General features: G+C 39.4%; 1 protein-coding gene across 2 annotated transcripts in view; it reads left to right on the top strand.

Moving 5' to 3' along the window:
- Stxbp6 (syntaxin binding protein 6) overlaps positions 1-12,175 on the top strand; it is a 210,853-nt gene that overhangs the window by 52,689 nt on the left and 145,989 nt on the right. For both annotated transcript variants that reach the window (XM_032907697.1, XM_032907696.1), the window contains exon 2: positions 5,922-6,110. In XM_032907697.1, the coding sequence (XP_032763588.1) occupies positions 5,957-6,110 (154 nt within the window). In that variant the 5' untranslated portion in view covers positions 5,922-5,956. The remainder of the gene's footprint in view (positions 1-5,921; positions 6,111-12,175) is intronic.

The following is a 12,175-nucleotide window of genomic DNA, read 5'->3' as shown; positions in this document are numbered from 1 at the left end:
AATCCCTGTTTGCTATTGAGAAGCTCTGGGATCTACAATAGTTTCTTTAATCACCTACTTTCCTCATCTGTAGAACAGGTTCCTGTCCCCATATATAAATGTATCTATAAGGCTTTTTGAATACAAAATTCCCATTTGTGCTTCTAATGGTGGAATTTGAAGCAGTGACATGGAAAGGTGCTTGTGGGAGCTGAAACATTTCTATTGGCATTCTCATTGAACTGCACGGGGGCAAAATCATGAAGCTGACCTCTGGAATTAATTCCAGTTGTGTCTGGAATTAAGTACTTGGCCAGAGGATGAGATCAGAAGTATTAATGAACCTAACTTTATGTTTCACTTAGGAAATGGAGGTATTGAAAGCTATAGAACCTTGCTTTTTAAACCACTCTGTTAAGTGTCCATGAGATGGGCCCGTGAAGTATCATTGTTTATGTGCTGCCCTCTGCCATGGAAGCTTTCACTAGCACAGGGTTTCTGGATGATATAGCAACTGCATAAGGCATCGTAAGTCTCACCCAAAGGATAATTTGGGAATTTCCCCCAAGTCAGATATTCATACAGGAGTACTGATTTCAACCTGATAGTGGGAATTAGAGATTATTTTGAAGAAGCTTAATAGTAATTGGAGAGTAGTTGAAAACATACTGGTTTCATCTATATTTTAAGTATTTAGAGATCTCAAATACTTAAAAACTGAAAGTTCACTCTGCAGGTTTGCTTTTTAGTGTTATAATCTAGCTGTTTTGAAATTGTTTGCTTAGTTGAGAAAACTTAAAAAATTTCCTAAAATTCAAATCACTATCTGTTGTAAAGGATAATCTTATGCTTGCTGAAAAATCCTTCCCCTTGTGTGTGTGTGTGTGTGTGTGTGTGTGTGTGTGTATGTTTAATGTATACCTCACCACTTTGTCCTTTTCATATTTTTTTATGTGAGTTAAAAACAGTAATTCATCAAGGATGCTGAACGTAGCAAATAATTTCGATGTTTGCCTGTGTGTAGCATCCACCCTGTGTCGTTTGCTCTGCGTTTGAACATGAGAGGAATTGGCTTGGCCACTGCCCGTGCTTCCTCCTGTGGGTGATGGTCTCAAACCAAAGGTGTTGTTGTTGTTGTTATATTATTAGTAGTATTGGTATCAGTATTATTATTATTATATTTTACATACTGGTTTGTCATTCTGTTTGTTAATGTCAAGATGTGGTAAATTACAAATACAAGGGCAATGTAAATAAACTCATAAACCAGCTCTGTGGCAGAACAGGATTTGTTTTTGAATATCAAACCAATATAAAGGATGGACTTGGTCAACAAGGAAACAAGGAAAGAGGAGATGAAAATAATGTATGTCTGTAACTGAAGTAGACTGGATCACAGGCACAGAGAATCCCGTGTACATGATGTCTCCTACAGAGGAGATTATTTACGTAGGGAAAAGAAAGCCAGGACTCACAAATTAGCAGTCTAAGGTCAGTGGTCTTGTGTTTACCCTGTCCAAAGGTGTAAACGTAAGCTGACATGTGACTGTTACTCTTCTCTCTAGGCAGTGGCTAGGCAGGGGCTGCTGCTCCACAGAGGAATGTGTCCTCCCTCCTCTAATGACAGTCTTTCAGCCCCACAATGACCGATAGCATTCACTGTCCTCTCTGGTTTGTTGTTGACTGGAATTAGAGCAAGTGTAATCATCGGATCTCAGTGAAGTGGATTTTTATGGTTTTCAGGTTAGAAGGAGGGTAGGGCTGACATTACAACATTTTAGCTTGGTGACAATGAGGAGAGGAGGAAGATTTCCTACCTTATTTTCTTAATTTTGAGTTCAAATAATGATATGGACTTAAGGGCAAACTTGGTTCTAGACATTTTTCTTGTGTAAGTTTGTAAGTATGCCAGGCATGATGACAGACACCTTTACTCCTAGCTTTTAGTAGGCAGAGGCAGGTGGTTCTCCATGAGTTCAGATTTAGCCTGGTCTACACAGAGTAAGATCTGGGAAAGCCAAGGCTTCACAGAGACCCTGTTCAGAACAGAACAGAGCAAGAGAGGGAGAAAAAGCATGAGCAAGAGCAAGAACCAAACTAGAGCAAAAGCAACAAAAAGAATACAAGTGCAGTTATCCATCAAGAAGCGCATTTCTGTTCTCTGTTCTCTGGCCTCCTTAACTTCACTCTGCATTATTTCTTGCTCCTTTTTTCCAAATCAATATCTAGGAGTCTTTTTCATTTTCTTCCCATTCTCATGCATATGTGGTGTGTATGTGTAGCATGTGTAGCATGTATGGGTACATGTGAACATGGATGGGTTTGCACATAGGGAATTATCTTGCACCTTATTTAAAGAGGAGGAGCTCTCAGCTCACTGATCAGGTTATTCTCATAAGCCAGGTTGCTCTGGGAATCCCCCTGTCTCAGCCTTCTGAGGTTGGAATTATAAGGGGGCTGCCACCCTTACTTATGGCAGTTCCAAGAATCTGAGTTCCTATCCTATATGCATGGCCCTGATTTAAAAAATTATGTAATAATCCACTGGGTAGATGGGATCCAGCTCTTCTCTATATAAGCAATGAAAATTTATGATTGTTATAGCATCCATAATGTGTTGTTGCTTTTGAGATGAACCTCAGATAAGCATGTGTCTGTATTATATTATATACCTTTCTCTAATAGTCAAGCTTCTGGTTGAAAGGTTTTCCACTTAAATACTATGCCTATGAGAAACAATTTTAACACTATCCCATAATCTGTAGCCCAAAAGGAGTTGGATAAAAATGGAAAAATGTACCATTATAAAAAGACATATCTAATGATTCTTACTTGTAGCCAGGAGAGGATACATTCAGCAGCTGTCCTGACCTACATTTGGGATTGAATGTGTAAGTGCTTTGTAAATTCATGAAGGGCTGTAGCTGCTTAGGGACTCCTTACTAGTGCTGTGCAGAACGCCTGCTATGGGCTTCTGCTCATGGAAAAGTTTCGCTAGTTTGCTTAACAAGTGAGTCATTAAGTACAGGGGACACCATACCCACTAAAAAGAATGACTCCAACCCCCCTTTGTAGAGCAGAAGAAGCTGAAGATATGCGCAGGTGAACAAGTCTCAGGCCTTGGGCCTTGAGCCCCTGGATCTCTGATGTAGACCCAGCGGTGACAGGTATAAAGTCCAGTTGGAACCTCCCTCTCTGTCTTATCAAATACTTTCCTGACAGGCTAGAGAAAGCTTTTTTCTTCTTTTTAATCTTTTTTTTCTTTCTGTAACTTTTTTTTTCTTCTTATAGAAGTGTGTGGTTCCTTTAAGAGAACTGTTCAAATACTTTATGTATCTTATTAATTCAGTTTTTACATTTGTAAATCTTGTGAGACCTCAAGTTTAGATTCTTGATATTCGGTGTTAGTGCTGCGCCCCTAATCCCCACCCCAAGCCAAGATTCTTCTAGGCTTATTCATACCAGTAGTACCTCATTGAGCTTGTAGTCGCTGTACTTTAAAACTTGGAATGTTTTCATGTCCTAACTGGTTTCTTTCAGTTCCTACCAGAGAGAAATTCTGGTTGAAAGTATTTGTTGAGTTACATGGAAGAATATGCTAACTGATGTAACGTGTTCATCCGACCCATTTTTTATCCATGTGCATATGTTCCTTCTTCCGAAATGATCCCTTCTCTAGCAATTGCTAACTTTCTGGTTGGGGGTTTTAGTTTTGCATAAGGTAATGACTTTTAAACTTGGTGGCCAGATGATTGCATGGCAACCTGAGAATGAGTTGGAGAGCTGTTTAGAATACTGTTTATAAGATTCTGATTTAGTGAATTCAGATGTGCAACTGGATTTAAGACAGCAAAGCAGTACCCTGTTTATGCTCTGATTTTCTCCTGTAATCCACTGTACATTAACATTCCCAATATGACACTGAAAACATACATCTCCAAGTACATTAGATAGCTCTGGAAAGGAAAAAGAAACACAAAAAAAAAAAAAACCATAACACTTGAGCCTAGAATGAATACGATACTCTTCCGGTGGTGATTTTCAAAAGAGAAAGGCCCAAGACTCTTCATTCTTGCATGTGTACTTTAATAGAAGAGACTGTGTATTCGTGTGTGTCTGCACATGAAAAAAAAAGAGACTTTGCTAAGTCAAGTGAATATTATTCTTCCAGATATCTTCTGCTATGCATGGTTACATTCATTCGATTTTTACAGTTCAAAAGATATTTCATTATTCATATCAAATAGGCATTAATAAGAATGTGCCACCTTTAAGATTAATAAAATATATCGAGGCATTGGAATGCATGATCTGAACATATTAACCTGTTTAACAATCAGAATTGATTTCACTCACTGAATCACCTCACTGGCCTACCAGTGAAACTCATGATGTGGTCTGCCATCAACCCTTATAGGACAGAGACTGTATCTTAATTTGTTGTGGAATTTCTAATACCAAACACAAGGTAGCACATAGTGGGGACTTCTCTATCAACTGGTCACTTTCAGGGTAGTGTGACCAAGCCTTTGAGCTACTGACAAGGCATGTACAGTGCTGTCAGTCTGTATGCAGGACCTCACAGCACTCTAAACAACCCGTGAGAGGACAATGGCATTCCCTGCATCTTCAGTTCTCGTTGGTACATGTGATATTCATATGTGTACAGGTATCCATGCATGTGCATATGCGTGTGAGGGTGTGGAGGCCAGAGGTCAATGTCAGATGCCTTTCCTCAGGCTCTGTACTCTTCCTTTCAGCTCCCTTGGCCCAGAGCTCACAGAGTAGACCAGTAGAGTAGGCTGGCAGGCCAAGGAACTTGAGGGAACCCCTTACCTCATCTTCACAGCACCGGGCTTCCAAGAGCATGCCAGCACAGCTAGCCTCTTTTTTCTTCTTCTGGCAGTCAAACTGGGAGCTTTCTCCCTGAAGCCTAATTATGAATTTTTAAGTTGCCTGAACAAATATTGGTTAGTAATGAATCACAGGTTGTTTGTGACTACGATGGTGGGATATAGTAGATTTACCTAATACTCTTGAGCTGGACTTATGTTTAGATTAATCTTGAACATGAAAAACAGAAGCAGAACTAAGATCATCTGGGAAATATAACTTTGGGAAACCAAATACAGTGTCAGAGCTGTGACTCATCAGTTTGTGTATTGGAGGGAGTGTGGGGGGTGGGGCAGACTGCTCTATGTCTTTCATTGCTGGTCAACTGCTCCCAGTTAACCACAGTGGCATCAAGTCAGAACTGCTGGGTAGCACTTCCAAAAAGCTGGCACTGGTCAGACATGGATGTAAAATTCATGGAGATGAAGGAAAATGTGGAAGACTTGGCAAGCGTCCAGATGGTGAAGTCTGTGCAGAACACTGGACAACAGTGCACTGCAGGAGACCAATAAACAAGAGCTGCTTAGCTGTTGAATGGAGCTGAGCAGTGTTAAAATTAATGGTCTCCCTTTTCTTAAATGGCTATTATGTGGAAGATGACATAATTATTTCCACTGCGAACGCAGTTAGGAAAGTGTATTTACACTGAAGTTTAAGGAGGTTTGGAAGAGGCATAAAGAACTTGATTTAAGGGTTTTTAGACAGTGGAAAGACTTCTCAACTCTAAGTGGTGAAGAAGGAAGAGGATGATACTGTTGCCAGTTAGGGGAAGGCACAGCTGAGGTAGACATTAGCAAACCCCGCTACAGCCCTTTGCTTGCTGCTCACGTCACCTTGTGTTGGAGATTTCAGGTAGGAAAAGCATTCTCCCTTTATCTCTGTATCTCTATAGATAGTACAACGCGAAGAAGAGCTTGCTCTTGATGATTCTGCAACTTAGAGGTTAACCTGCAAACTGAACAGCACTGTAAACCTGTAAACACTCGCGGCTCATTTCCCACAAGCCCTACAATATCCTCAGTTCCAACTTTCCTTTTCTTTTTCTTCAGAAAACTCCCTGCGTGCCCTCCTGGGTGGCTCTACGATGAGTGCCAAGTCTGCCATCAGCAAGGAAATTTTTGCACCTCTTGATGAAAGAATGCTGGGAGCTGTCCAAGTCAAGAGAAGGACAAAGAAAAAGATTCCTTTCTTGGCAACTGGGGGTCAAGGCGAATATTTAACTTATATCTGCCTGTCAGGTAATGGGATTTGTTTTAAGATGGTTAATTCTGAGGCATCTGGAGGATCACTCATTTGGTACCATTTCCCTGTCCACTCTTCCCTGTCGTCTTTGTTCTCCTCCCCTCATTCTCCTTTACTTGTGCCTTCTCCCCTGTTGATGAGCTGTCTGTACTGGGAAGATGCTCAAGTTCAGTTTTCCGATCCCGGAAGAGTCTCTGCAGAGTCTGGCAGGCATTTCCTTATTTGTTCTTTCCTTCAGAGGGAGTGCCGGCCCCGGGGAGTTTTGTTTTAGAACTCTTCTTGGTATTTGGATAATTGTCCCTACTAGCAGACTGAGCTTCACTTTTTAAAAATTTTACTTTTATTTATTTATTTATTTATTTATTTTTTGGTAGACTGTTGCCAACAACTAGCGATAGTTTTTCTTGAGACAGATACTGGTACTTTCTGGAATAGGAGAAAGAAGGTTCCGTTCACAAATCATTGCTTTGCCTGACAGCCACTGCCTTGTGAAGAATAACCATCTGTTTTTTGAAGTTTGGAATTTTGTTGGATTATTATGTTTTTCTTTCTGTTTGTGATTAGAGGAGATCTGTGGGATTTACTGTGGATACAAACCAAGTTGGGTTTCTTTTTTCTTTTCTTTTTTTTTTTTTGAGATAAAAATCCAGATATGGTTCCCATGAGCTTCTGGGTGATGCTAAGCTAAGCACTTAAGGGCATTTGTAATATTTCTCGTGTGATATTTCTCATAATAGGGATGGGTAAACTAAGCTTACCACAATTTTTTTACAAAATCATTTGAGTTGTGGTTTGGGAATAAAACTTCAATTTTTTAAACCTATTTTTAGCTTTCCAAGAAAATTTGGGATTAGTCAGAATGCATTTCAAGCTATCAGTGACTTCATCGGATAGATCTGAATTTATAAGACTCTTAGGTTAGTCTGAAATGAGAGTGTAGCACTTTGCTAAGCATGCCTTAATAATTGTCAGAAGAGAACTTCTGTTTACTTAGATGGTGAGGGAATCAACCTGGAAAATTACTCTTATTAAATTTGGATTAGGTTGGCCAAATTTGTGTACGGTTAGAAGGTGCCCGTGTTTCTTTAGTGAAGCACTGACTGAAAAGGGCTAAATTAAAAACCAGTGACTGCGTTTGCTTGCTTCTCTCTTTTTATTTTATGTGGTGTGGGAGTTTTTCCGTACATGTTTGTCTATATGACATGCATATGTAATGATGATGGTGATGAGGGGGAAGATCTTCTGGAACTTGTGTTACCAACCTCTCTGAGCCAGCAAGTGGCTGGTGTTGGTGAATGCAGGCCTTGCAGGAGAGTAGACAGTGCTCTCAATCACATACCCAAGCTCTCAAACCAAGAAGAAGTCTTTCTCAATGCTAGCCCAGGATTTTGTTGAAAAGATCAATGTCTTAAAAATATTTTCATTTGGAACCTAGAGGTTTGTGTTTTGTTTTGTCAGTAATGTACAAAGTATATACCAATAATCTTGTTTTGTGTTTTCCTGAGCACAGACCTATGATAATGCTAACCTTTTTAAAGCTTGATTCTCTTCACTGCTCTGAGATTTCTTACAGAAACATAACTGAATGAGAAGTGCATGGTCCAGGAGGCAGTTGAATTTTGCCTGGTATCTACCTATAAATAAAGGACAACAATTTTCGCTGGCCTTTTGACATATCTTATTATCTGCCTATTTCTAATCATAAAAGTATCTGAGAGTGGTAGTGGGGATTCTAACAGTTTCATCTAAAGGAAGCTGCATAACCTCTCATGGAGTTAGAGACCTGGGTTTTTGAGCTGCTGCATTCCTGTTAATTACCAAGGCCTTTGGGTCAGAAGTGACAAGAGTGCCCCCCCCCATATTCTAATGGAGGAAAGTCTGTTGTTCTGGAAATCTTCATGCTCATCTTTTTTTTTTTTTAATTGTGACAGGGTACATAAAGTAGATCCCACAGGATGGTGGACAGTAGAAAGAAAAGCAGGGCGGAAAAGGACCAGGTAGCCTTGACACAATCACATTTGTTGCTTTATGCTTTTTTTCTTATAAAAACAAAGTAACAGCTACCTCTATTTTTTTTTTTTATTATGTACAGCTTGGAGACATATCAGTCCTGATAATCTAACGTTTTAACTAACAAGTTAATCAATATCTTTTTATCTTTTATGTGCCAAGTGTTCTAGGTGCTGAGGATACACTTAAAACAAAACAAATATGCAAGTTAGCTGGCTTACTGTGGCTAATAATTGCTCTTAAAAAATGCACATAATTAAAAACTATGAAGAAGGCAAAAAGAAAAATATAAATATGCAGGTCTGGAAGAAAGGGCTTCCATGTTTTGAAGTGGGTTGTGGGTGGGTGGCGTTCAGGGAGAGGAATAGTAGTCTTATTAGCAATGCAAACAGTCTCCATTTTTTCCCTTTTCCTCTAGACTACTTCTTTGTAGTGACCACAGTGGGAGGTTCTCAAGTGTAAGAGATGACAGACCTCTTCCTGCTCTCAGTGTAAATCGCCTATGCTTCCTGGGAGCTTGGTAGATGAAAACCAGCTACTCATTTATAACAGGCAAATTTCATATACATTAGGGCAAAGTTTGCAGTATTCTCTGACCATCCTTTAAGCATGCGAAGCATTAAAATGAAGGGAAAAAAAAGAAGCTTGCAAAATATGCATCTCTAGGCATTGGTATATTTATATAGAATCTTAACTAGTGTTTATGGGATTTTTTTCCTCAGTGTCATACATAATTTATAATGTGAGAACCAGAGGTCTGTGACTATAAAGCTTACTATTTTCAGAGAGGTAATATATTATAAGGAAGTATTTTCAATATGTACCAAAGAGGAGGAAATGAGAGAGTCTATCTTGGGTTTTTTTACCTATTATTTTGGAAGGAAAAAGGTAGTCATTCCAATTTATTCACAAGGAGATTGAATTTGACAGTTTCTCACTGGACACCTAGATAACTTTTTTTTTTGGCATTGTTAAATGTGTGAATATATGCTGGGCATGGTGGCATACACCCTGAATTCCTGCTCTTGAGGAGCAAAGACAGATCGGTCTCTTGAGTTCAAGGCAAGCCTAGTTTATAGAATGACCTCCAGATCAGCCAGAACTACACAGAGAAAACTTGCCTTAAAGAACAAAGGAATACAAGCAATGTTCAAAGGAAAACAAGAAGTGTTCATATGAAAGTCTTACAAAATGAGCCAATCACGGCACCTCTATACAGCCATGTACTTAGTAAAGACCTCACACTTAGTAAATACCTCACACATGAGAGGTCGTAAATTTTATTCCTAACCAACCAACCAACCAAACAAACAAACAAAACACCAGATAATTAAAATCTCCACCTACGTTGAGTGAATAAACAAAGTATTTTATATTTGTGTAGTAGAATTTACCCAATAGTGAAAAGAAATGAACTACCAATACATACAGTCACATGGACAGATATGTGAAAACCATCATTAGGTTGTTCAAAGCTAGAGGTGATGTGTTCCAAGTTCCTCATAGCACCGCCCACGTTGCTAGGTGAAGTTGTATATTGAGTGCTTATTGGAGGTGGCTGTTTGGATTTATGGCTTGTTATTTGTCTGATTCAGGTATAGACTTGGTTGGAACTAATGATACATTCAAAAGATGAAGATCCAGCTTATCTCCCCACAATAGTTTCAGTCTATTAGTTAAAACTGAAACATGCTAAATTAAAATCGCTTTGTTCTTACAGTTCCGTTTTCTGCTGAAATCCTGTAACTTCATCCTTACAACCTGTTCACCTAATTCTATTTTAATTTTCTATGTATAATATTTGATATTAGCTTTGATATTCATAAATGGATATCCTCTCTCCCTGGCTGCTGCTATGCCCCCGCAGAAGAAACGCATGGAAACCAATTTTTGTGATTAGCATATTCTTTTACATATCTTGTTAAAACAGAAAACCTTCGTTCTTCTCAAATTATTACAGATTTGTAGAAAGAACGAAATTGCCGTGTTAAAAAAAGTTCTGAATACACTCTGATGAAGTAATTTATGCAGATGTGTTTCAGTGAAGGCTGTGGATTAGGAGAATGGAAGCTGGTGTGCTTGCCCGGAATCTCAGCACCTGTTAACCCTAGTGTTCCGTGGGGTAACCCCAGAACCTTTCAAGGAACACTAACACTGGCCTCTTCTAGGATGCACTAGCACTAACTTTAACCCGAAACCAAAAAAGAAGGGAACTAAAAGGTACTCTTTAAAATAAAATTCAATACCCCAAATAAGTCATTATGTCCCATATTCCAGTGGACAGTCCACAGTCTAAGCCCCTCAAATAGTAAAATGTTTCAACCTTAGTTGTGAGTCCATTTAATACTTGCAAAATGCAGATGTTTTCCCCCAAGTTTCCTGGTAAAGTTTTATAGTTTTATGTGCTTCCATTAAACAATAAAGTCTAGGCTGGTGCTAACCTATCCACAGGCCTCTGACTTAGCTCAGGTAGTATTTGAAAGGGCGGATTCTTCTCTGTTTACAGGTGAGAGAGAAGTGTTCCTTTTTCATGTGCCGTTTCTTCCTATTCATGTCGAAGGTGTTGATTAATAGACTTTTATACAGGTGTAGACTTGTCAGGGTACGTCTCTATTATGAAGATTTGGTATATAAATTCAGCCATAAAGTTAAGTAACTTTGGAGATCAATGAAATACAAGACAAAGTTACCCTTGTATTTTATTTCTCTTATGTTTCTTGTAGTCTTTTTAGTTTTATAAGACTGCAGTTTTCTCTCTAACGTTTATTGATACTTTTTCTCTTTGTGATAATGAAATGATTGGTCAAAAAGTCGTAACCGTTGGTTCCATTCCTTTCCCCTTTTCACCCATTCTACCCTCTCAATAATGCTATGACATAGCTCTTTCTCATTTTTTTTTTAGGTGAGGAACTGAAGACAGACTTGAATTAGCTTGCTTAAGATCATTGCCATGAGTAGCAGTACCTGGTTTTGAACCTGGGTAGTTTGATCATAGTTTGTATTCCCTTAGTGACTGTGTTCAGCTTTCTTCTGGTACATAGAAGAGTTATGTGAGAATTCTAAAACCAAACATCCTTCTTCACTATCTCAAGCAGCCAATGAGCATTTCTTGGCCTTGCCTTGTTTCCTACAGGTTATGCTTTCGGTTCTGGCTGGATGGTAAGATTTGTAAGCCAGGCTGTTAATCCCATACACATTTAAAGGCGCTATTAGTAGATATATTTGAGTTTCAGAAGCCAACTTCCCAGAGAAATTCAGTGTAACCTGGTTATATACAAACTTGGTTTGTTCATTTGTATAGTAGAAGTGATCTTAGATGTTCTTATGACTCTAGATAATTTCTTATGAAAATTAATAGTGATATCATTATCTTATCTAAAGCCCCTTCGAGCAGAAGAGCCCAGCAAGTGACAACCAAGAAGTGAATATGTTCCGTCTCAGTTCATTGACACCCCAGCTTCTGTTATTTCTGCTCTCCAGATGCCCAGCCAGGGCTAAGTGGATAAGCGCATTGCATGCAGTTGAACAGCTAGAGAACACAGCAGTGAGACCACACACAGGAAAGACTCTCTGCTCCAAAGTACACACACTTTCAAATATTTTTCTCCAACAAAGGGCTAGGTCTGAAGAACAGGGCTCTCCCATTCCCTCAACACAACATGAAGACATTCCTTGAGCTGAATGTTCTGGTCTCTGGGGACCCAGAGGAAGTACTGGCAGACACGTTAGCTTTTCTAGTGGTTTAGCACGCCAGCAGAGTTTTCTTTTTCCATTCTCTCCTGCGTGTGTTCCAGGACCCAAACCAGATGGAAATAAGGGAAAGCTCTTGACAGAGGCCCATGCCAAAACATTTCATTTAAAAAGGAAACGCCATCTGTGCACTCTCCCACCACCCAGCCTTCTGTTTCCAGGAGCAGTTTCACAGCTGACTCCCTCACTCACTCGTGTTGGTTTTGATTAGTTTTCACTAATTGCAAAGGTAGAACAAGTGGCTAGGGTGCCCTAAGCAGAGTTCCCCCTGCACTGTGGCTACCAAGGCAAGGAGCTGTAG

Source organism: Rattus rattus, chromosome 7 (genome assembly GCF_011064425.1).
Source record: "Rattus rattus isolate New Zealand chromosome 7, Rrattus_CSIRO_v1, whole genome shotgun sequence".
NCBI classification, from domain to species: domain Eukaryota; kingdom Metazoa; phylum Chordata; class Mammalia; order Rodentia; family Muridae; genus Rattus; species Rattus rattus.
This window is presented reverse-complemented; position numbering and strand designations above follow the sequence as displayed.